The sequence below is a fragment of the Vombatus ursinus genome, unplaced genomic scaffold, assembly GCF_900497805.2.
Source record: "Vombatus ursinus unplaced genomic scaffold, bare-nosed wombat genome assembly UNPS02014768.1, whole genome shotgun sequence".
Taxonomy (NCBI): Eukaryota; Metazoa; Chordata; class Mammalia; order Diprotodontia; family Vombatidae; genus Vombatus; species Vombatus ursinus.
Window position 1 is genome coordinate 24,604,098 of NW_020954546.1, and position 26,219 is coordinate 24,630,316.

The 26,219-nt window shown below is 44.8% G+C and overlaps 1 protein-coding gene across 1 annotated transcript in view; it reads right to left on the bottom strand.

Annotated features, from left to right (window-relative positions):
• The window catches only part of CPD (carboxypeptidase D), a 66,819-nt gene that overhangs the window by 8,994 nt on the left and 31,606 nt on the right, over positions 1-26,219 (bottom strand). The window contains exons 3-15 of the mRNA XM_027861772.1: positions 24,293-24,435; positions 21,507-21,676; positions 19,212-19,549; positions 17,437-17,628; positions 15,007-15,174; positions 10,250-10,359; positions 9,765-9,867; positions 9,338-9,480; positions 8,124-8,293; positions 5,885-6,202; positions 4,655-4,850; positions 3,509-3,644; positions 1,913-2,044 (exon numbers count right to left, since the gene is read on the bottom strand). Coding sequence (XP_027717573.1) covers positions 1,913-2,044; positions 3,509-3,644; positions 4,655-4,850; positions 5,885-6,202; positions 8,124-8,293; positions 9,338-9,480; positions 9,765-9,867; positions 10,250-10,359; positions 15,007-15,174; positions 17,437-17,628; positions 19,212-19,549; positions 21,507-21,676; positions 24,293-24,435 — 2,319 coding nt within the window. The remainder of the gene's footprint in view (positions 1-1,912; positions 2,045-3,508; positions 3,645-4,654; positions 4,851-5,884; positions 6,203-8,123; positions 8,294-9,337; positions 9,481-9,764; positions 9,868-10,249; positions 10,360-15,006; positions 15,175-17,436; positions 17,629-19,211; positions 19,550-21,506; positions 21,677-24,292; positions 24,436-26,219) is intronic.

The following is a 26,219-nucleotide window of genomic DNA, read 5'->3' on the forward strand; positions in this document are numbered from 1 at the left end:
AGGCTGCTCCTCTATAAAATGGCGCAGTTGACCTCTGAAACATGTTCGAGCTCTAAACCTATGATTCAATCTTATGAACAGATCACCTCCCTTCCCCAGCAAGCATCCATTGTACCAGACTGAACTAGGCAAAACTGACCCACACGTGGACCGGACTGGACATTGCAAGCAGTGAACAGAGAGGATGGGACTGGGCCTCAGGAAGACCCCAAGTCAAATCTGGCCTCAGACACTCACTAGCTGTGTGACCCTGGGCAAGTCCCTTCACACTGTTTGCCTCAGTTTCCTCATCTGTCAAATGGAGATCATAAAAGCATCTACCTCCCACTGCTGATGAGGATCAAAGGCCTTGCGCCACATAAATGCTGTTGTTATTATTATTTTTGTCATCATTATTAACAATGTTCCATACCCATATTATTAACCACATTCCACACTCATAATTTCCCACTTTTGCAAGGAAGGTTTGGTGGGCTAATGTTATTAATTACCACATCATCTGGAAACCAATCAGCAAAGCCTGACCGTGCTGTGCACAGAGCCAATGCCACCAAATTCACTGGCCCTCAGCAGCGGTGTAATCAGGAGCAGGCCTTGAAGGGAGGATGGTGCAGTATTGTAGAGTGAGGAAGACCTGGGTACAAGTCCTGCCTCTGATACAAACTGGCTGTGTGGCCCTGGGCAAGTCACTTGTCATCTCGGGGTTCTAGGCCACTCTCCAAGACTAGATGTTGCAGAGAAGATAGAGAGCACTCCCTCATCTGGGAGTTCCCCATACTAATGAAATCACAGGTTCAGGAGGAAAAAAAGCAGATAGCACTAATTCACATGATTGTGTTCCTTCTATGAATAACTGGATTTTAAAACAGGTTGTTTATTAACCCAAAGTAAATTTCTAGTTAGTAGATCTTTGGGTAGTATGAAGAAGATCCTGTGGGATAGAAGGACCTCCTGCCTGAATGTCACGAAAGTGGAGGGTCTCCTACTGATCTCAGAAGTCACCCCCTTCTCCTCTTCAAAGCTAACCCCGAAATGTTCTTCTGGGAGGAGATTCTAACTCCTACAGATTCTATCCCTTCCCTCACAAGCCCCAGCCCAGGTTTAGATGCCTTCCTAGGAGTTGGGCACTCATTCCTGGCAGCAATGGCTTTCCTTCCTCCCTCACTTGGTCTCAGACCTGCCCAGAGGGTTTGACTTCTGGAAGTTGGGCTGGAATGATCAGCTTGCTGATTACCTGAATGACCTACAAAGTGAAGAATGACTTCACCTACAAGAATACTACTTGGGATCCTCTACCTCGCGAGTGTAGGACAATAGAGGTGGTTAGAAAGCGATCTGGGTACCTTAGTGAACCACAAACTCAATGCAATTTTGATAGAGCAGCCATGAAAGGTAATTTGACCATGTACTGCACCGAGGGAAGCTGAGAGGGCTTCCAGGAGTATGGAGATAGTAATTCCTCTGTCCTCGGCCCTGGTCAGGCCATAATTGGAAGGCTCTGAACACGTCTAAGGAGGTTAAGAAGATCAGTGAGGTAGATAACCAGGAAGGTAAAGAGCCATGAGATCAGGCAAAGCAACTGGAGAAGAGAAGAAAGGGGGTGAGAAAGGCTGTCACATGGAAGAAAGAATGGACAGAAACAATGGGGGAAGTTCTAGGTAAGCACGCGCCTCCTATCCCTTAGAGCTGGTCCAAGGTAGACGGGGCCGCCCTGGCGGGCAGTGGGGTTTCCTCTCGAGCAGGGGCTGGAGCGCCACTTGTCCAGAATTTTGTACAAGGTTAGTCTTGTTCAGGTGCCGGTGAGACCACACGGTTCCCAAGGCCTCTGACCCCGATTCAAACCGCTGATGAAGGCCGCTGACTGCCCACCCACTCCCAATGAGATCGTGCACAGAGGGTGAAGGCGAGATACCTGTCTGCACGGGCTTGTCATAGGGGTAGGTGACCAGCACGGAGCCCCCGTCCAGAGCCACGGACAGACTGAAATCCTGCTTCTGGATCAAGTTTTCCATGATGGCTTTGGTCTCGGGCTGGGAGGCATTGCCTGGAAAGGGAAAGGGTCAAGCGTGAGCTGCCAGACTGTGCTGAATGGACACTGATTCATTCACTCACCAAGCACTTACTAAACACCTACTATCTGCCAAGCATCGTGCTAGGAACTGTAGATATCCAGACAAAACTGAGGGCAGACCCTGCCCTCATGGAGCTTACATTCTATCAGGAAAAACAACATCTATACACATACATAAAAAGAGAAAACAAATGGAGTAATTATAAAGTAATATGGGACCCTCGTAACTCGAGGAAGCAGCAAAGGTCCTATGCAGGAGGTGAGGTTGGAGCTAAGCCTCAAAGCTAGGAATTCTAAGAGGTGGTGGTGAGGAGAGGGCACTCCAGGCAGGGGGAAGAGTCAATGCAAAGACATGGAGGTGAGAGATGTTCCAGAGAACCCAAAAGACTAAATAAGGTAATTTGGCTAGAACATAAAAGAGTACGTAAAAAAAAAAGTGTGCTAAGTCTGGAAAGGTGGGATGTTAACAGTGTGGTAGCACATGCCTGTAATTCCTGCTAATGGGGAGGCTGAGGAGGGGAAACTGATTGAATTAGGAAGCTCTGAGCTATAGGAAGCATAAAGGTGATTGGGTGTCCAAGGCCAGCACCAAAGTGGTGAGCCGCTGGGAGCAGGGAGCCAGCCCAGGTGGTAAACGGGCCAAGTCAAAGCACTGTTGAGCAGTGGAAAGAAAGGAAGGAAGGAAGGAAGGGAGGGAGGGAGGGAAAGAAGGAAGGAAAGAAAGAAAGGGAAGGAGCAAAGGAAGGAGGGAATGAAGGAGGAAGGAGAGGGAGGGAGGAAAGGGAGGAAGGAAGGAAAGAAGAATGGAGAGGGGGAGGAAGAGAAAAATGGAGGATTTGGAGGGAAGGGAGGAAGGAAGAGAGGAAAGGTGGGAGGGAATGAGGAAACAAAGGTAGGAAAGAAGGAGGAAGGATGAGACATTTTTCTGGACATGGCCTGAGCACTGGATTTGCTTGATCACACACGGAGGACTTTGGTTTTCTTGCTTTCTTGATGGGAGATGAGTGGATGTAGGAGGGAGAAAAAGTGGGTTTTCATTAGAAAAAAATAATTAAATTTTTAAAAATGGTGTCAGAAGATCCGGGTTCAAATCCTGACTCTGCCTTTGTGTCCTCAGGCAATTCACTCCATCTCTCTGGGTTTCAGCTTCCAGGAATGTTAAAACAAGATGGCTGGATTAGAATTTAGAATGACCCTAAAGGTTCCTCCCATCTCTAAATGACATCTTAGGAACCTCTCAAAGCCTCAGTTTCCCCATCTGTAAAGTGAGAACAATACTGCCTGCAGCACCTCAAATGAGGTGATCGATATATTCCCATATATTCACAACCTTTAAAGTGCTTTATGAGCCAGCCACATTATCCTTTATCATTATTATTCAACCATAACTGCCCAGGAAGCTTTGCCCCACCCCGCCGTCCAAAGGTCCGCGCTCACTTGTGAAGTCCGCATCCAGGTCTTTGCCGTGCGCATTGGTGCGCCCCGTCAGGGAGGTGCAGGCCTTCTCTTGCGCTCTCTCCCGCCCATCTGGATTTAGAGAAGGCACAATCACAATTCTAGTCCTGTCAATCAACTAAAACACAAACAAACACAGGGAGTCTGTTAGTTCTCCTTGTGGCCAGCACACACGTGCCCCTCCCCCATTCTTACCCTCACCCCTTTCCTTCCCACAGAAAAGAGGGTGCTAGCAATTTCTTCTGGTTTCAAGAAGGATTTTTGTGATTCTTGCCCTGGCTCTCAAGTCAGAGGACCTGGGTTCAAAACCTGCCTCTGGGGGGCAGCTAGGTGGCACAGTGGATAGAGCACCGGCCCTGAAGTCAGGAGGACCTGTGTTCAAATCCAGCCTCAGACCAAACACTTGACATGTACTAGCTGTGTGACCTTGGGCAAGTCACTTAAACCCGATTGCCTCACCAAAAAAAAAACAAAACAAAACAAAAAAAAAAAAAAACCTGCCTCTGATGTTTACTGCTGCGGCTTGTACAAATCACTTACTCCCCATCTGTAAAATAAGGCGGGGCCCAGAATGCCCCTCCCAACTCGAAGTTTCTGATTCTGTGGTTATTCTGTATATATGTCCATGTGCAGGAAGGGGGCTCTTTTTACTTTTGTCTTCACAGCCTTAGGACTTAGCAGGGTGCCCAAGCTTCTCATCACTTCCACACTGTAGGATGAGTTAGAAAGCCACAGACTACACCGTGTGTCCCAAAAGTCTTAGTGAGATTTTCAGGCATCACAGCTTGGATGAGGAAAGCTGTTAAAGCTTAAAACCACACTAAGATTTAAAATATTTAAAATTAAATATCATAATTTATACATAATAAATTTATTAAAAAATTTCCCCATAAATTGATAATGTTAAATTTGTAAAATGTATTTAAAATACTGGGTAGCCTCCGTTCAAAGACTAAAATTGTCACATGTTCAAAGGATGACATTTACATGACATGAAAACGGGTACCCTGACATCTCCTGATCACTGGCTTAGACCTCATAGGCCACCTACTCCAACCCCTTATTACACAGATAAGGAAACTGAGGCCCAGAGAAGGGCAGGGAAACTGAAGAGAGCCCGCTTCTCACTTTGGTAACGGCTGGGTTCCTCTTGTAGTTCAGGCAGAGGAATTCCGCCAGGGCCAGGAGCAGCTCTGTGCCGACAGGGGCATTCCCGTGGATCCCGGCCACAAATCGAATCTTGGGCTCCTCGGGCTCAGACACGTTAGGCTTATTGGAGATTTCAAGGGACCAGATCTGACGGAATTCGGCACTCTGACCCAAACTTTCAAAAGCCAGAAGAAAAAAAAAGTCAATCATGTGCACTACTTTGACTGAATTACTTCCAACAAAAGTCAAAAAGGAAAGCCCTCTGAAATAAATTCAGGATCGTGATATTCCATCAGCAGATGCCCCCCCCCCCGCCAAAAAAGGTAACCCCCTATCTCCACCATGCTAGGTATGAGCTGTCTGACAGTACAGAAATGAGCCAAAGAGAATGGAAGCCCTCTGAGGGCAGGGACTGTTTCATTTCTGTCTTGTTCTCTCTTGCACCATCTACGGTGTCCAGGTTTCCCTGGGATGGCGAGCTCCCCATGAGGAAAGTATCTCTCACAGTGCAGATCAGCACCCTACTGGGACATTGAGACACAGTGACTTGTCCAGATGACATTAACCAGGATTTCCCAGGTCTGAAGTCAGACTGCTATCTACTATACCAGGATTTCTTCAACATATTGGTCTCAGGAGCCCATTATATTCTCCCCGCCCTCCCGTCAATACTTGATTATTTATTTTTAATTTGAGTTTCTAATTCTCTCCCTCCCTCCAGTTTCTCCTTCATCCACTGAGAAGGTGAGAAATACCTCTTTACGTTCCTAAAAATTATTGAGGATTATATCTATTAATACCTATCACATTAGAAATTAAAACATCTCAGTGTTATTATTATTTGGAAAATAGTTGTGAGCTCACGGACCCTCAAAAGGCTCTTGGGGACTCTCCCTGGACCGTATTTTACGAACTACTGGGCTACACCATGCTCCTTCTCACTACAGGTATTATTCTTCCCATCTTATAGATGAGGAAACTGAGGTTCAGAGAAGGGAAAAGATCTGCCCAGTTTGTGTTAGAACCCAGGTCTTCCTAACTCCAAGGTCTCTTCACTCTCTCTTTCTCTTGGCACACGGTAGGTGCTTAATAAGTACGTGGGTAGCATATCTGAAAGAACCACCAAGCATCATTCTAGTCAGCTTAAGGAGGACATTCTGGGGCAAGTTCCCAAGGGGACTGAAAAGCCAACTGCAAGGAGTTCCTCACTTGGTAAGGTTGGTGATGTGGGGATAGTTCATGACGAGTCCTCGCAGGAACTCCGACAGGTCCTTGTAGGAGTGGTAGCGATACAGGGCCAGATTGGGCGAAGAGCTGAGCATGAGACGCTCCAGGCCGTTCTCCGCCGAGAGGTCTTTGATTAAGGTCTCAAATTCCTTGGTCGTTGGGTCCCTCGTGCCACCGTCTGCCATGATCTCCTTCATCTTGGACTTATTTCTGGAATCTGATGAGGATCGCACGAGTGTGAAATTAACCTGGACCGCCCCTTCATCCTTGACGGTCACATTCTTTGTGACGGGATTGTATCTATGACCAACAGTGGAGAAGAAGATTTTTTAAAAAGGGGGGAATGAAATAAAATGGTAGCCCTGTCTTCTATTTGGATGCCATTCACATTTCCTAATGTAGACCACCTCTCCAACCAGAAAGAATGTTAAGAGATGAGACTGAATCTGTGGTTTTACTGAGTCAAAGGAAACTCCCAGGAGGGGAAATTTCCTCTACCAATGCAGGTCAGCACCTTCTCAATGGACTTAAGAGGGCAATGAGAGCGGATGGCGTCACACAGACAGGATGCGTCAGAGGTGAGACTGGAACCCAGGTGTTCCTGGCCTTGAGGCCAGCTCTCAATAACTACTTTATTTTACTAGATACAACATCAAACATAAATCTAGATTACTGAACTTTCTTTAGTAATGTCACATTTAATATTGATGAATTTCAATAATATATCTTTCAGACCATCTCTCAATGCTCCCCTTGCCTGCCCCTACCTCATCTAAGTTCTTTGCCCATAAGCAGTAAAGATGAGTGCAGGAAACACTATTAGATGGTCAAGAGGCTTCCACATCTAAGGGAGAGGGTGAGACTGAAAGAAGGAAAGGAAATGAAACTGAGCACGGTGTGATTCTAAAATAATAATAAGCTCTACTGAGTCACAGCAAAGAAAATGCACCTCCATTCCTTCTTTGCAGAGGTGAGGGTCTATGGGTGTGCAACATCCCATATTCTGTGAGTCCTCGCTGATGTATTGGCCAGTTTTATGAACTCTCTTTTTAATACTTTGTTACATGGGCTGGCTGGGGAGGGGAGGAGTCAGAAACTGAGGTGATACCAACACAAAAGGTATCAATGGACATTAAAACATAAAAACAAACAAACAAAAAAAAAAACAAGGGTAAGGTATGGTCATGAAAAGGGGGGCAGACACAGGGAAAATAGTCAGCTGGAAGAGTTTTTCCAGCACTTATTAAAGTTTATTAATTTATCATTTAATTTAATTATTATTAAAATATGATTTAATATATTTATTAATGATATAATTATCAATTCATTATTAATATCTTTAATATTAGTTATTTATTCATTTAAAAATGAATACTAAAAATAAACAATGCATTAAAAAATAAAATAACTTAAATAAAAAAATAATAAAAACATAGTACTACCTTTGCCACTAGAGGGGAGTCAAGCCCACAGTATGGTTGCTTCCTTCTTAGGACTCCAATAGAAGGCTAATAATCCTGACCCACCTCTGTGCCTTTACCCAGGCTGTGTCTCACGCCTGGAATGCGCTCCCTCTTCATTTCCCACCTCTTAAGAATCCCTAGATTTCCTCAAAGCTCCGTTCAAATGCTGCCTTCAACATGAGGCCCTTCCTGATCCCTTTGCCCCCTACCTCCTGGGGCCCTCCTCTCCCCATTACCTTTTCTTTATTGGGTACATATATTTTGCATAGACAAGTCTTAGGGCAATTTTAAGCTTATTAAAGCTTACTAAAGCTGGGGATACAAAGGCAAAACTAAAAGAGCCCCTGCCCTCAAGGGCCTTACCTTCTAATGTGATGGACAGCACATACATACATACATATATACATATGTAAATACACATTCATACAAGGTGCCCACACACATATATGGACAGAATATGTGTACGTGTGTATATATAAACATATTCATATAGGGTATCCCCCAAAACTCAGTATACTGCATTGTGAATACATACACATATATACACACATATGCACAGACACACATACCTATATATACATACATACACATATACACATACATATATACGCATGCTGTCTGCCAATTAGAGGGCAGAGACTCCTTCGTGTTCCCAGAGCCCAACACAGTGCCTGACACACAGTAGGCACTTTATAAATTCTTGTCACTCAACTGACCCCCCCCCCCCCCATTTTCCCATCGTCCAGCCTCTCACTCACCCTCGGGCTGAAGCTGTGATTTTGTAAGTTCCAGGAACCAAGAGGCGCCAGTAATCCCCACTTCTGTAAGAGGTGACGGGATGGTTGATGTCAGCCACACTGATGGTGGCGTTTAAGATGCCGCGGCCGTCTGTGGCATCCAGTACAAATCCTCGGATGCCGCGATGGACCTGTACAGAGCCCACCAGTTAGAATCAGCAGTCTGTTCTAAAGCCAATGACGATGGAGCTTCATGGGCTCCCTGCTTTCCAGGATTCTCGGAGAAGCTACGGTCTAGTCACCTTTGATATAACTGTTTTGTCATTCATTAAACAACATGCAAATGTTTCTTATCTGATCCCATATGTATTTTCACTGTATTGTACTTGATGCATCCATTAAAAAACCTTCCCTCTGCATTTTTTTTGGGGGGGGGGGCGGTTCTCAAGCCTCTCAAGCGAAGTTTCTGGTTGTTCTTAGCACTGCTCGGACTCCCTCTGGTGCCTTCACCTTTCGGCTGCTGTTTAAAGGAATCTAGAATTGCATGACTTCCGTTTTCTCCATTCTCCTCCACACAGGCCCTTGTTGCTGCTGCTACCTTTGATTGGACACCAGGGTACTGCAGTTTTCTCCCGAGGCCCACACCCACCAGCTAGATGTTGCTGTGTTTTTCCCACGCCTTTCCTCAGACCCTCCCTCAAGTCCATTCTGCCAGGACGGCACCTGACACCGGCCACTGGGGTGTCCCATGGTAACTCCATCTTTCCTCTGATGGTTCTTACCATGGCAATGGCATATACTATTTACATGCCGATCCGGAAATGTTTTTACACTTTTCGTCAGCTACTGAGGGGAGAATGTGTTTGTTCATAACGGTTATTGCAAATGCCAGCTTTATCTTAATCATTATCATCACCATCATCCTGAACTTTTAAAACAATCCCTACCATCACATGGCCAAATAAGAATGCAAGTTGAATGTAAGCTCCCTAAGGGCAGGGAATGCTTTGTTTTTGTCAGACTGTGGCACAGCGCCTTGAACATAGAAGGAACTTAATAAACATGTTCTGAATTAAACTGAAATCGAAAGAAAACTATTTTGGTCAATGAGAGAACAAGTTATAAGTTAGGCTCATTTTCATAATAAGGAAGGAACACGGTTAAAAACCCTCCATAAAACACCCAAGCATCACACTCGCAGGTGAAATTTCGCCTCCAGGCTCTTAAATACGCACCTGCTTCATGAACTGAATCAGAGACCTGCGATTCTGCTCCCAGTACCCGGGCAAGTCCTTCTCATAGGGGTATTTTACACAACTTAATTCGATAGTCACTTCAAAGCAATTTGTGTTGAGATAGTTCCAGTCTTGCATCCCGCCTGGGGAAGAGAGAGTCAGGAACGTTAGAACCCACCACCCTGAAGAAGGAAAGGACTGACCCTCCATCCCACAGCTTCAGGGAACACAAACCGTCCACGTCAGCTCTTATCATGAATCCAGTGATGTAAAATGGGGATGAGATTAGCACCTACTACACAGGGTGGTTGAGAGGGTCAAGCAAGATAATCCATCTAAAGGGCTTTGCAAACTATAAAAAGTTCTATGTAAGTGTTAGCTATTAATAACAATTATTAATTAGGATGATTATTAGAGAGGGCTGTACCTGGGACACTGTACCAGTTGGCTCCATTGGTTATTCCGTGGGAAAAATGCTCATCAGGATACATGTCCTTGCAGGAGTTGCCCTGATACATCTCAGAATTTTCCTGGAAGAAACCAAAAACATTTGATTAGCACATCTTGTGACATGCAGAAAAGAGCTCCTGGCTCAGCATTTCTTATAATCTACCCAGAGGCAGCAGAGCACAGTTAGAGGATGGGGGGGGGGAGAAATACTGAATTTGGGGTCAGATTTCATGGGTTCAAATCCTGGTGCTGTCCCTTATTCCCTGTGTGACCTCAAAAGTCACTTCCTCTCTCTGAGACTCAGTTTCCTCATCTGTAAAATGAAAGGGTTGGTCCAGATGGCCTCCGAGACCCCTTCCCTCTCTACATCTACGATCCTATGTCTTTTTAAACAAAGGACACAATTTTTAAAATTCGGGAATTAAATTCTATAGCACCTCTTCTCTTTCGATGGAAGCCTACCTTCGAATAAGAAAGGGCCAGATGCTGGAACACAGCATCATCTGGAGATCTGCTGTAGGAGGTAACTCCTTCTTCATCATCATCATATGGGTAGTTCACGACCAAAGAGCCTACAGGGAACACCAAAAAATGAATGTCCTTGATCTGATGCCTGACTGACCATCCCCCACCGGTGTAGAAAGGAGCTCCCTCTTATCAGAAGCCATCAAAAGGCCATGGCAGAGATCCTGACGAGGCTATGGGCTACCTTTCTTCAGGCAGGTGACTCCAGGAAGTCAGAGGAGTGGGACGCACAGCAGCGGCACTTCCAGATTTGCTGGACTTGGGAAGGTCAAGGCAACGAACACAAGCCATGACCCAGCGCACACAGTAAAAACCGGAGCAAAGCTTTAGCCAGGGTTACCACAGTGCCCGGCACACAGGGGCCCTTAATAAATGCTAGGCAGCATCAGCAAAAGGATCAGGGTGTGAGACGCGCACACGCAACAACAAAAAGTCAGCTGGAAGGGATCACGATCCCTATTGGAAGGAGGGTGGTGCTGTCCTCAAGACCGAGGAGAAGCCCACGGCCCCCTAAATAGGGGGCCTCACTAAAGAAGGCATGCTCCCTCCACACCTCCTGGAAGGACTTGTCGGTCTCAAACCCACTGCTTTAAGGTGCCTGCCACCCCTCTTGTCCCCACTCCCAGTTCACCCTCTCTGCAGGACACAACTCCATTTCATGGGCAGCTCTCCCCTCAAAACGGGGCCTTCCCCCTAGAATCTAAGCTCGGGGCAGGGACTGTCTCTCCTTGAAAACATCAGGGCCCACAGCACTGTGCCTGGCACCCAGTGAAGTATTCAATGGATGGCGTTTCCATTCATTCACCTGTATACGGAGGATCTCCTAAAAGCCACCCCAGAAACCACATCTTCATGGTAGGAGCTCTGGGATTTCTCCCTCACCGGCTGCCCAGGATTTTCATGACCTGCAGCAATTCTCAGGCCTTGGACGTTCAGCTACGTAAAACATGCTCATGTCAACATTCTGACTGCTCCCTGAGGGACACACCAAAGTCTGCCCGTTTCTAAGTCTCCTGGGCCTAACAGGTCAGATCTTGTCCTAACCAGTCTTCCCTCTTCCAGACAGCTGATGGCCTGCCTTCTACTGACCAACTTATTTGGAAAGCTTCCTCCTCCTCCCATCACACTGTATCATAGCTGTGGGGCCAGGGAGGACTGCTTAGATTTAAGAATAAGCTTAGGAGAATAAAGCTGGTTAAGAATAATAATATACTAATAATATATAACATATACTACTATTTACTAATATATAATACTAATAATGATGATGATGATGATACTGCTTAATAAGCTTAAGAATTCTGCTTCATGACATAACATTACTTGATAGTATAACATATACTAATATAATAATACTGCTTAAGAATAAGGCTAATACTGCTCAATAATAATATAACATATATAACAATACTACTTATAATGTGATATATACTAACATACTAATCATAATACTGCTTAATAATAATATAACCTATAATAATACTGCTTAATAACATAATATGTACTAATATAATGATGATAATGCTGCTTAATAATAACCTCAAGAATGCTGCTTAATCATAACAATATATGGTCAATCTTCAACTTTCACACCTTTAACTTTCCCGACTTCAAGCATTTGTGTGATTTTATTAGTAGACTCATTTTCACTTTCGTTTGCCATTATGCACAGTAGAAAAAAAAATGAGAAGTGCCAATTGCCAGTGTGTGGAGAGGCTGGTGTCCTACGAGGCGCTTCACTGGCCTTGTTCATCCTACCACTGTAAAGAGCTCCTTGTGTGTTTGCTGAATATTTTCATTGTTTGACTTTAAAACTCAAGTTCTGTGCTGCAATTGGGCCCCCAAAGCGCAGTACAAATCCTCTGGGCTCTAAGCCCCAGAGTACAAAGTGTGGCTGAGTGGAAAAATAGAGGTGTTAGATAAGCTTCACGTGAGAATGTCTGTAGGTGCTGTCGGCAGCTAGTTTAGTAACAGATCAACGACTCGTTATAACCACAAAAAGGAGGAAAGCATTTATGGCATTGCAGATTTCATGTGTTACGAAAAGTGAATGTTGTCTGAAATCAATGTTGGTTTTTCTTTTTCCCACAAGATGTTGGCACAAAAAGTCACAGAATTCTAGGGAATTACTAGAGAGAAAAAATGTTTTGCATGTTACCAATATTATTTTTGTGTACTATGTTTTATGGGTTATTTCATGGTTACTGTGTTAGGAAAAGTGCATACTATCAGAATTAATGTTTTGCTATAAAGAATTGTATGCAGAAAAGTTTATTTTCCGTGATCTTTAGTGACAGATTATAGCTTTTGGTGGTCACGGAACATAATCCTTATTTCCCATAGGCTTAATGTATCAACATTCATGTTTTTAACTTTTGCTTCATTTTCTAGGAATATTACCCTCGCAAAAGTTGAGAAGTGATTGTAGTAATAACACAAATACTATATAACACAAAGTAATATGATGCTGCTGCTTAATAATAAGATGAAGAATGAGAAAAATATATACTAATATATTACTCAACAATCATACATATAGCTACTAATAATGCTACTACTTAATAATAAACTTAAGAACACCACTTAACACAAATGATATACTACTATAACAATACTGCTTAATAATATATACTAATATGTAATATGAACATAATAATAATGACAATAGTGCTTAATAAGATGAAGAATACTGCTTAATAACATGATATATATAATATATACTAAAATAATACTGTTTAATAAAGCAAAGAATACTGCTTAATAATAATATAACAATACTAACAACATATAATAATATAATAATACCGCTTAATAATATAATATACACTAATATGTAATACTAATGTAATCACAATAATAATAATACTGAATAAGTTGAAGAATGCTGCTTAATAATAATGTAATAATATTAATAACACTGCTTAATAAGATAATATATATAATATGTATACTACTAAGACTACTGCTGAATAGTAAGCTGAAGAATACTGATTAATAACATACCAATACTAATTATAATATAATATATACATATATAATGCTAATAATAATAATTCTGCTTAAGCTGAAGAATGTTGCTTAATAATAGATAATAATATTGCTTAATAATACTATTTTATATATATGTATACATATACAGACTACTGCTGCTTAACATTAAGTTGAAGAATTCTGCTTAGATTTAAAAGAGGACGGTGTGATGAAACCATGGGGATCCCAGTTCCAGAACGGGAAAAGATCTTAGAGGTCATTTAATCCAATCCCTTCCTTTTTACAAAGGTCCAGAAAGTGACTTGCCCAAGGTAACTAACAGACACCAAGTGACAAAGGTAGCATTTGAAACCAAATCCCATGACTCTAAATCTGGGAATCTTTTCACCTTGTTCAATTGAACAGGGGAGGAGAGAGGCAAGAAATTAGGGTAAGGACATGTTGACACTGCCATGATTAAAACAGAAGTCCTGCCCTAGTGGAATTTATAACGGAGCAGGGGGGAAGTGGGGAACTAACCAGTAAAAGGTCTGGAGAACAAGAGGGTGATGATCAAATCTGTACAACAAGCCCTGGGTTCCAATCCCATCTCTGATTCCTGCTACCTCTAAGACTTTGGGCATGGAGCTTCCACCTCTGGGGTCCTCAAGTTTCCCATCTGTAAAACAGAGCAGTCAGACTGGATGGCTTCTGAGCTCTAGATCTCTGCTCCGACGACAACCCTAGTCCTGAGTTTCCTCATTTGTAACATGTGGGAGCTGCACATCCTCTGAGGGCCCCGTCAGGTCGAGATCTAAGATTTTTTATGATCTCTCCCCCATCTTGCCTGCAGCTCTGTTACCCTGCAGATACCTCTACCCTAAGGCCAGTTTATCTGACTGGTCAATCCTTTGGACATTTTATGAGGGGCCCCAGCCCCATTTATTCCCAGACTGCTAGCCTCCTTTCTTTTCCTCCCACCCACCCACTTTCCAGCTGCCCTCCAAATGTGGTGTTCCACCATCAGAATGCAAACACCTTGAGGGCAGGATTGTCTGGTTTCCTTGAATCGATAACTCCAGTGATGGGTAAACATGCAATAAATCTTTATCTATTTCCTCAACAAATATTGCCGTGACACTTATTATGCCCAAAGTCCTGGGCCAGGTACTACGGGACATGCCAAGGTGAATAGGAGGGTCCACACAGACTGCTGACCCAGCAGCAGAAACGAGACACAAGTCACGAGACAGAAAGGATCTGGATTCAAATCCCACCTCAGATGCTTACTACCTATCAGACCCTCAGAAAATCACTTCATCTCGCTGGGCCTCAGTTTCCGTCTCTGTCAAACAATGGGGTTGGACTAGATGTCCAATTAGAGGTCCCGCCAGCTCCAAAGCTGTAAGCCTCATCTGGCAATGGGGCTGAATGATGACGAGCTGCGGGGGCGCAGACACAAATAAGTGACCCCCCCATATGATAAACATACAAAGGATTTGGAGGAAGAAACTGACAAACCATAGCCTTGACTCATTTTAAAGAAAGGAAAATGCATATACCATCTGTCTGCCACAATCACGGCAGCAATATCTGGATACTTTAGATTTGAGAAAAGAAAAAATGAAAGGCCCCACTCGAGATGAGGCTAACCTAGAAGCCCGGGGAGAAGGTGCGGGGTGGGGCTTCCCAGCATCACATCCCTTCCTGCACACTGACCGTACCTCCATGGAGGTTGGCAGACAGCACAAATGGGTACGTCTTCAGCCAGCTCATGACGGCCGTGGTCTCGGGCTGCACAGGGTCTGTGATCTGGAAGAACTGGTCTGGAAAATTCCGGTTCAGATCGAAGTTGTTGCTGTTGTTTCGGCCAACGACGCCCGTGGAGTCTCCTAAGGGGCGACAAAGCCAGGGTTGGGACTGACTGGGACTGATTGGGACTGTTGCTCATGGCGGAGTTAAAACACACAGTGCTCACTCTCTTATAAGGGATGGCTCTTGGGTGAGGGCAAGAGGAGGGAAATCGGAAATTGAAATGGATACAAAAACAAAAGATATACTAATAAAAAAAATTTTTTTAAGCCTCATGTAATTGATTTCCCAAATGTGATCTAGCCAGACCCTCACTGCCTCCTCCATTCTTCTCTGCCCATCTGCTACCCTTGATTTTTTCCTCCTACTCGATTCCTGGCCCAGGTCAGCATCTATCTGCAGCACCTGTCCAAGATACACCTACTCACAGACCTGTGGCATAGTCTGAGCAATACTGTCTGTCATTCATTTGGCTTTTCTAGAGTAAATAATAATCACAGCTGACATTTGCTGAATGTTTTATGGATTACAAAAGCACTTTTATGCACATCAGCTCACCTGATCCTTATCACAACTTTATGAGGCACATACTAGAATTACCAAATTCCCCATGCAACAGATGAGGAACCCAAAGTCAGGTCACTACGTGTCTGTGATGGGATTCAATCCCAAGTCTCTCCTGACTCCACAGATCAAAGATTTAGAGCTGAAAGGGATCTAAGAAGCCATGCAGCCAAACCCCCAAATTTTATGAATAAGGAGAGGGTGCAAAAGGGATATGCCCGAGGACACTGAGGGAGGAGCCGATGTGGGCTTTAAACCCAGGTCCACAGACTCGGAAGCCAGTCCTGTTCCAGTGCACCATGGGTTTCTGGGGACCCCTAGACGAACTGCTTTTGCGCTGTACACACATCAGTGCCATCCACAGATAAGGGTATCTGAAGAATGCTCCAATGTATCTTCTAAGACTGAGGAACACGTCTTCGGTGACGATCTAGACCCCCGGGTCAACACCCCGCATGATGCCACGGGGTACCGTAGTCTCGGTAATGAGCACAGTGCCTGAATTAGACTGACTGACCTCTCTCTCAATCCCCTCACGCTCAGAGAGGAAGTGGGGCAGAAGGGACAGAAGGCAAAAAGACCCAAGTTCAAATCTAGCCTCAGACCCTCCCCAGCTGCATGTCTGTAGGCAGGTTGGCCTCCAAGGTCCTTTCCAGCACTAAATCTATGATCCAATGATCCCATCTTCTTGATACACATTTTAAAGGGCAAAGAAATCCAGTTACACAAGTTATAATAAGCTATTGCTTAATTGCAAATAATCCAAACAGACCACCACAGCCACACAATCACCGGCTGGAGATGACATCTCACCATTCTGATGACCATTTGGGACAAACTGTTCTCAACCTACACACTCTAAGGCAATCTGGCAAGAGCTCCAGTTAGACTAGGCTCATCCCCTAAAGAGACCAGAGAAAGAGGGAAAGGGCACCCATGTGGACAAACATATGCATAGCGGCACTTTTTCGTGGCAACAAAGAACTGGAAATGAAAGAGACGCCTGCCAATTGGGGAATGGCTGAACCAGTTATGGAAATACACATAATGCAATATTATTACGCCATGAGAAATGAAGAAAGGCATAGCTTCAGAGAAATCTGGGTGATCGATCAGTCTGACCCGATGGAGAGTGGAAGGAGCGCAACCTGGAGAACAATTTATACAGTAACCACAACACGGTAATGAGGAGATACAATTAAAAGTGAAAGGGGAAAAAGATATGTTAACATATATGTATATATACACGTGTGTATCTGTGCGCATGTACACGTGTATATGTGTGTATACATGTATGTGTGTATATATGTGCATGCATATTTAGGGGTACGTGTGTGTGTGTAGCAAGAAAGATGAGCAGGTTCAAAAGTTTTTGGGAGAAACACATCCTTGGGGATGCCTCTGAGCAAGCATCAGCACAGTGGGAAAGACCATTTGGAGGCAACCACAAGATGAACGACCCATTAGCCAGATGGAAAAAAGTCCGCTCCCCTGAAGCGTAAGCTCAATGGCTGCTTTGAAGGATGAAACAGGCACACAAGGGATGGCCACTCGCCACACACACACACATACACACACCCCACAACACACACACACACTCCACACACACACACACACCACAACACACATACACACACACAAACACACACACACTCCACACACACCCACACTCCACACACTCCACACACATACCACACACACACCCCACAACACACACACACACACACACACACACTCCACACACACACACTCTTTCTCGAGAGGGGTATCTCCGCTACCTTCCAGAGACTTCTCGTAGCCGTCGGGGTTCATGGATGGCATCAGGTGGATTCGGGTGTTACGGACCAGCTCGGTCACTTCTGGGTCCGTCCCAAAGTTCTTGCAGAGGAATTCTATGAGGTTCAGCAGCAGCTCCCGGCCCACTACTTCATTCCCATGCATGTTTCCAATGTATTTAAATTCCGGTTCACCTGGACACCAAAAATGCAACATTAGCACATGAATCTGTTTTCACTGGTTCTTGAGGATTAAAGATTTGTGTCATGCTCATGGGTCATCCTAAATGTTAAAAAAAATTAACACTACTATTCTCCAAAAACATACTAACATCCTTGGAGAGTAGGGATGGGATGGTGAGGGGGGATGGCAAAGTAATGATTTAACACGAAGCTATATTTTTTATTCTTTACCAAGAAAAAGAAGTATCCATCTCCCTGTAAAACAGCCTTTCTGTAGATGTGGACAGCAACCTCACCAGAAACCCGACATGGAACAAAAATACTAATATTTAGCCATAAAAATCTAATTTCCCACTACAGACATGTGGCATATGACATTATACTCACCAAGAGCATGCAGGGGCTTTTCTTCTCTCCAGTCAAAAGAATGCCTGTGTCCCTTTTCTCTGCTTCAGTTACGTGTGTATGTGTGTGTGTGTGTGTGTATAAATACACACACACACACACACACACAAAGCAAACATAACTGGAGACATTCTACATAGACATAAATATAACACAGGCAGCTACGGAGCCAGCAGCTACGTATATGGAGCAAAGAGAAAGCAGCCACTTTTTGGCCTGGAGGGAAGCCACTTAATAACACACAAGGTTTAATGTGCTACATCGCCAGTGTGAAATTATGGGTATGTACACACAGAACATATGTCCTCATAACTGAACATTGGAGGCATGCGGCATATGGACTAGAGCACATGTATCACACGGATGAGATACACACATGTATACATTAACAATACCAACGTAGTGAAATATGGAGAAACACAAGAGAAAGACAGAGATATCAACAGACACAGACAAATAAAATATGTAGACAGAGACAAAGGCAAACAGAGATAGATCTGTAGATATAGAGAGAGGTAGAGATAAACATACGGATAGCTGGATAGTCACATACATACGTACATACATCCTTTTTTGGGGACCAGACCTACGCTTCCACCTTTGTATGGAGCTTAGTAAGGACTCCCTCTAACAATGGAGGTCAGCACTTTTCCTGTTGCTTACAGTCTAAGAGAATTGTCTGGGGCACTAAAGGGATGAAGCGACTTGTCCAGGGCCACAAAGCCAGCATATGTCAGCCGTGAAACTTGAACCCTGGCCTTCCTAACTCTGAGGCCGACCCTCTTCACTGAGCTGCCCTGTCTCTCATGTGGTATATAGAATATCAGGAGATCTTTACGGACCAGTCAATGAAACACACCGCAACTGGTTTCAGGGGGCTCTTTTTCAAAGACTGAGTAGCGCAGTGGAAACAGTGATTCCTGTGGAAGTCAGAGAAGCTAGGTTCAAATCCTGCCTCTGGCATTCACTATATGTGATCTTGGGTTAATGATATTAACCACCGTGTGCCTCAGTTCCCCTATCTGTGAAATAAGGGCATTGGATTAGGCAGCCGGTGCCTTCCAGCTCGAGGTCTAGGATCCTTTAAGTCACTTAACCTCTGTGAGCCTCGGTTTCCCCATCTGTAAAAATGAGAGCATCGGGCTCCAGCTTTCGAGACCCACGATTTCCAAAGCCAAGCCTCTCATTACCTGGTTCATGGACACCTGGATTATCTGATATCTCCATCACGTAAAGCTCCCTTGACTCAACAGATTTTCCCAGTGAATACAGACGGGTGATGTTGGGGTACTCGTTGGCAAACCTCCTCAAGAAAATCTCCATGTCGGGGAAGTGGTGGTGGTGAAAGTCCTGGGGCTGGACCGGCTGGTGGGAGGCAGGAGTTTCGGGGGCGTCTGCGACGGGGGCCACAGTGGGCGCTGCTGTCTGTGGCCCCACAGGGAGGATCACCGTGGGCCGAAGCAGGAAGTTCACCTCCGTGGCCGAACCCTCTTGCACCACTACGTTACCGACTGTCATCGGCATGTACCTGTGGAGACACGGGAGAACACGGATGAGGGTGCTTCAGTTAGCAGGTAACACACACCCTTGCTTCTACAGGGCCTTGTGAACTTTTTTTTTTTAATATCTTGAGAACTGTATTTTAATCTAATTGTTGTCCTTTGCAATTCTATGTATTTCATTTATGCACTTAAAAACATTATTTTGAAAACGAGTCCAGGAGCTTCCTCGGCCTGTCTCCAAAGGGGCCCAGGACACAACAAAGGGTAAGGGTCCCTGGTCTGGAGGCTGGTCCCCCCACTTCTGATCCTTATTCTAGAGGCTAGAAAAGCATGTGGTCTTTTTGGACCAAAGGGCTTGAGACTCTGCTTTTAACATCTGGGCACAAGGTAACCACCGGGGTCCTCTCCAGTAGCGAAGATGGCAAAGACCAGAGAATCTCGAGAATGTGCACACCTTGAGGGCAGGCACCATTTTCACTGTATCCCCAGTACCTAGCACAAGGCCTGACAAGTGGCACGGCACAGTGAAAAGCGGGCTGGCTCTGGAGCCTGAGGACCAGGGTTCAAATCTCACCTCCGACGCTTAATGTAACTTTGGACAAACCCTCCACCTCCGTGGGCCTCAATTTCCACATGGGAAAAGTGATCCCTTCCAGTTCCACAGCTATGATTTTTGATGTGAAGAGTTTAATCAATGCTTATTGATTCCAGATGCTATTAAGCACCTACTATGTGCCAGGTGCTAAGAACACAAAGACAAGCATGAAACACTTCCTGCTCTCCAGAAGCTTACATTTAATTACGAGTTCTTCAGATTCTGCAGCTCACTGAACCAATCTGGGTATTGCCCAGAGGCAGCCAGTAGTCTAGCAGATAGAGCACTGGGCCTAGAGTCAGGAAGACTTTAGTTCAAATCCAGCCTCAGACACTAGCTATCTGCCTCAGTTTCCTCAACTGTAAAATGAGGATAACTACAGCATCTACTTCCCAGGTTTGTTTGTGAGGATCAAATGAGACAATACAGGTAAAGCACCTAGCACAGTGCCTGGCACATAGCAGGTGCTTAATATGCTCCTTCCTTCCCTGTTTGTCTTTCTCTTTCCTCCCTCCTTCCTTCCTTTCCCCCTCCAATCCCTCCCTTCTTCCCTCCTTCCTTCTTCCTTTCCTAATCCATGTGTTTAGGACACCAGGACACTCAAAGAGAGGGCAGGTTTTTGCCGATCCTTGGCTGTCTTCTCTTCATCACACTGTTAGCTCCAATGCTGTTACCAAGGAGAAGAAAGTTCGAGATGAAACTAAGGATTTTTGAGAAAATTCTGACCAAAGGAAGCTTCCAGAAGCCTTTCCAGCAAAGTGGGCTCTTTTTCATTTCACATAAGAGAAAGCAGATGGTTGCTCTACCAAGCACCCTGCTGCACCCTTCCGTCTGCACATGCCACTAGCTCACAAGCCTGCCACTAAAATTCCATTCAATTCAACTAGCATGTTCAAAGGGGCCAACAATGGTCCAAGCCCTGTGCTAGGTGCTAGAGATAAAAAGACAAAAACCCAAACAGGGCCTGACCTCAGGAAGCTTACATTCTACTAGAGGGAAACAGGTACATCCTCAGTCAGCAAACACAAAACAGATGCTGTCCAAAGCCAACACTGATTCATTTCAGGGGAGGAGAGAGTGCTTCCATGGGAGAAGGGGGAGGGGGATCAGGAAAGATCTCACCTAGAAGGCAACACCTCAATCATGTTCTGAAGAAAGCCAGGGAAGACATTCCAGCTGGCCCTTCTAAATGGCCAACTAGCCGAGAAAAGATGGCGGCAGGAAATCCTCACTTACAAGGAGAGCTGAATAATCAGACACTAAGGCCCAAGAAGGCCAGACACAGCCAACACAGCGAACATTTTCTCAGGCATCTGGCGATCAAGGCATAGGACAGGAAGCCCAACGATTGACGGGCGCTTTTCCGGCTCAAAGCGAGGCCACCTTACCCAACAGAAACCGCTGTGATGTTGTAAGTCCCGGCGACGAGCAGTCTGTAGAAATCACCACCTTTGCCGCTCGTGATATTATGGTGGATGCCAGCCACCGAGATGGTTGCATTTTCCAAGCCAGAACCAGATGTGGAGTCTTTCACAAACCCTCTAACTCCAATGTGGACCTGAGAGGACAAAGGAACAAGGAAACTGAAGGGGAGGACCTCCTCTGATCTGTAGGCTGCTACCTAGGCTGAGTGTGGGGTCCAGGGCGGAAAGAGTCCTGGATGCTGCATCAGAGGGTATGGGTTCAGATCCTGGCTCTGCCCACATCTGGGCTTCATTCTCTTCATCTGAAAAATGAAAGGGCTGGACTACAGAACCTCCAACATCCTCTCTGGCTCCAAATCGACACAGGTGTGAATTTTTTTTTTTTTTGGTGGGAGTCAATTGGGGTTAAATGACTTACCCAGGGTCACACAGCCAGTGTCTGAAGGGTATGAATTTCTCAAATGAGACACCAGAGTCAGGGTCTCCTCAAAAATCTAGTCAATATCTGCATTTAAAATAAAATATAAATATGTACACACATATGTCTTGAATCCTTTAAATTCAAATGACATTCTCCTGCCTTCAATCTTTTATGTCAGAAGGACATCTGGCAGAGTGGACAATCCCCTCCCAGAAGTTAGGAAGAGCAGGGTTCAGATCTATCCTTTGACCCAAACTATGGACCATTCTCTTCACCCCAGTTTCCTCCTTGTCCTCCCCACCCCCCAGTGAGCTCCTTAAGAGCTATGACTGTTTCATTTCTGTGCCCAAGACAGCACCTGGCACACCAAGAGCCTTTAATCAATGCCTGCTGAATCAAACTGGACAGCAAGACTACAGGTTTGTCTGCTTTTTTGAAATCCTTTTTTTCTACCAATAACATCTAAAACTGTGAACTTTCTATAAGACACAAGTGGAAAATGCTGTAAATAACCCTAACCTAAAGGCCCTAGGTGGTGTAATAGAGCGCCAGGCCTGGAGTCAGAAAGACCTGAGTTCAAACATAGCCTCAGACACTCACTAGCTGTGTGACCCTGGGCAAGTCATTGAATCCTGTTTGCCTCAGTTTCCCCATCTGTAAAATGAGGGAATGGGATGAGATGGTCTCTGGGATCTCTTTCAGTTCATGATGAGGGATCTAATGTTTGGGATACATAACTGCATTTTCCCTCCTTTTCTCCTCCTCTTTCTTTTGCAATTTTTGTTACAGAAGATGGCTCTCTGGGTAGGAGAGGGGAGGAGGAATATATTTGGAAATGAAAATGATATTAATATAAAAGACAGTAATAAATACAAATTCATTAAGTCATTGCCCATTTCACCATGAATGACCAAGTCCTTCAAATGAGGTAAGAACAAAAAAGTTCAAACAAGACTTAAGGTCAGACTTGCTATTTACAAAGAAAACCACAACCTTGCCAGAAAATGTGGAAGACAAATGGGGCAAATCTGTTAATTTTTAAAGGGCTTGGAAAGAGGTGTGCGAAACGTTCTGGGAAATAAATAATGCAAAAAGAAAAGAGACATTCTGTTCTTCTTAGGGCTGCCGTTACAGCCTTATTACCTCCAAAGGTCAGTTAAAAGTTTACTGAATAAATATTGCTGGGAACTCTGTGCTAGGTATGCTAGATTTCACGTACTACGAACATGCAACTGAATGCACAGAATCACTGAATTGGAGGAGGCCTCCAAGGCCGGGTGAGCCAACCCCCACCCGAGCACTCCCTGGAATGCTCCTCCTCCTGATCTCCACCTCCCAGCTTCCCTGGCTTCCTCCACTGCCCAGCTAAAATCCAGCCTTTCCCAAACCTTCTTAATTCTAGGCGCCTCCCCTCTGTTGATTCCTTTCCACTTAATAAACATTTATTTATGACACACCTACTATGTGTCAGGCACTGCACCAAGCATTGGGGATACAAAAAGAGGCAAAAGACAGTCCCTGCCCTCAAGGAGCTTACACAACATGCAAACAAAAATATAGAAAGCAAGTTGTAGGCAGGATAAACAGGAAATGATTAAAAGAGGAAAAGCACTAGAATTGAGAGGGACTGGGTAAGGCTTTGAGTCAGCAGTCAGAGCTGAGCGATGACAGCATCCCAGGCCTGTGGGATGGCCAAAGAAAAGGCCCAGAGCGTGTCTGTGTATAGCTGCCGCCATGCTGTCTTCCCCATCAGAGGGTGGGCTCCTCGACGGCAGGACTGTCTTTGGCTTTTCTCTTTTTCCTCAGTGCTTGGCACAGTGCCTGACGCACAGTACGTGCTTAATAAGCCCTTACTGACTGACTGAACAAGACTTCCCACGCTGACGTCTGCTTGCAGACCTTCAGAGAACTGTAATTCTTTGGAAGGTTTTCCTGTGATAAAGCCGAAATCGGCTCATCTCCCTGCTCCCTCTTCTGCCCTCTGGGACCACGCTGAACAAGCCTCCTCTCTCTTCTACAGGACAGCTCTTTAAACACTTCGTCAGCTGTGATATTCCCCTCCCCCCACACCCTCAGTCCCCAAGGCTTCTCCTTTGCAGGCCAAAGTCATCCAGGCTTCCTACGGCATGAGCTCAGAGCCTTCCCCGTCTCCACCATCCTTCTCTGGGGTCTCCCCAGCTTAGGGAAGTCTCCTAGAATCTTTCCTCTTTACATCCACCAAAAGCTTTACGCCTCAGAAGTGCCTGATAAAGGTGCCTCTGTGTGTTTACCCATTTAGGATAAATCTGTCTTTCCATAAGAATACCAGAGATTGAGGGTGCGTTTTTACCTTTTCGATGAATGTGATCAGAGATTCCCGGTTGTTCTCCCACTCCTGACGAAGCTGAGAAGCAGGCGGGTACTTGCAACAGGACAGTTCTAATGTGATCTCAAAACAGTTGGACCACATGTAGTTGTAATCCTGCATACCACCTGTGGGATTGGAGCAGGGAGAACCATGGGAAAGAGAAAGAAGTTCCTCATTCAGTCAGCTGCCTCTGCAGGCCCACAAGATGCAACACGTCTGGATTTCCACTGTTCGTAGCCCCCAGCGCCCACTGTTCTGCAGGAAGTCAGACAAGCAAGCCCACATCCCGAGTCTCCTACAAATCCCATCTCAACCCGGCCCTCATTTTGGCGGAATTCTTAGTGGTATTCTCCCATGATGGACTCTGTCTCTCTCTCTGTCTGCGTCTCTATCTCTCTCCCCCAGCCTTCTTGAAGCCCCAACCTTCCCAATCTAACCAGCACATGACTTCACCTCCAACTTCCCTGAGACAACGAGGCCTAAGCTCCCTCTGTCCCCTCCCCTGCTCCATACCTCATGATCCCGCTACATTCTCACCTGTCTACTTCTCCTTTGCTGGAGAAAGAAGTCATCCTTTGTTTTTAAAATAGATTTTATTTATATCTTTTGTTTTTAGATAACCTAGATTTCCTGTGTGCCTTCTCCTCCCCTCTCCAAGAGTCATCCCTTAAAGTTAATTTAAAAAATCAGCAAAGCCTATCAATACATTGAAAAAATGTGGCCTTTTATGTAGTGTTCCATACCAATGGCCTCCCACTGCTGCTCCCACCCCCTTGACAATTCATCCTTCCACTTGCCAACTCACTCTTCTATTGGCTTCCATTACATTATTCCCTCCCAGTTCATTTTTTAATTAAAATTTTTATCTATATCTTTTGCTTTTATATCACTTACATTTCCCAGTATGTTCCTTCCCACCCTCTCCTCTTCCTCCCAAAGAACTGTCTCATAATAAAAGTAAAAAAAGATGGGAGGGAAGTTCAGCAAAACTAACCAACATATTGAAAAACTCTGACATTATATGCAATATCACATCCCCATGGACCTTCCTACCTCTGAGAAATTGCCCTTCTACTTACCAAGACCAGCCCATCTACTTGTCCCCTCTATCCCAAATACTTGCAGTACCTAACATTATTATTATTATTACTAACATTTATATATACTTTTGAGATTTGCAAAGCACTTTACATACATTATTCATCACCACAACCTTGAGTTATTAATGACTCCCATTTTACAGATGAGGAAACCGAGGCAGTCAAAGGTGAAGTGACTTGCCCCAAGTCACAGCCATTAAGTGTCATAGTCAGAATGTGAACACAGGTCTTCCCAACTAACTTCAATTTTGACACTCAGCCCTGAGCCACCGAGCTATTTATCAAGAGGATTCCTCCTTAAATATAGATACATATAGATGTATTCTGTCAGCTATTAATGATTATTATCCTCCTCCTCCTCATTATTAGTAGTCTATCCCATCTTTGCCAATTAGCCCTCTCTTATCCTCTAGCTCTCCCCTTTTACTGTCTCCTCCTCCTGGACCTAGGAGCACATTCAGGCCCCTCCCTCCCCTTCTCCCCCCTCACCCATCATTAATAAAACCTTTCCTCGACTTTGCTACTTTCTCAGGATATGGCCCTGTCTCATCTATTCCTTTCAAGGCTGAACTAGAAAGAGCTGCCTACACCCTCCTTCACTTACTTCTCAATCTCCTGCACGCTGGCTCTCTCTGGTCCCATCATCAACTCATCTCGTCTTTTTTTTTTTTTCCTCTTCTCTCTGTCTCTGTTTCTCTGTCTCCTCTTTCTGTCTCTCCTTTTCTCTCTTTCCGAGTATCTCTCTCTCTCTCCTTTTCTGTCTCTGTCTCTCCTTGCTGTCTCCCCGTCACTCCTTTTTTCTCCCCCCC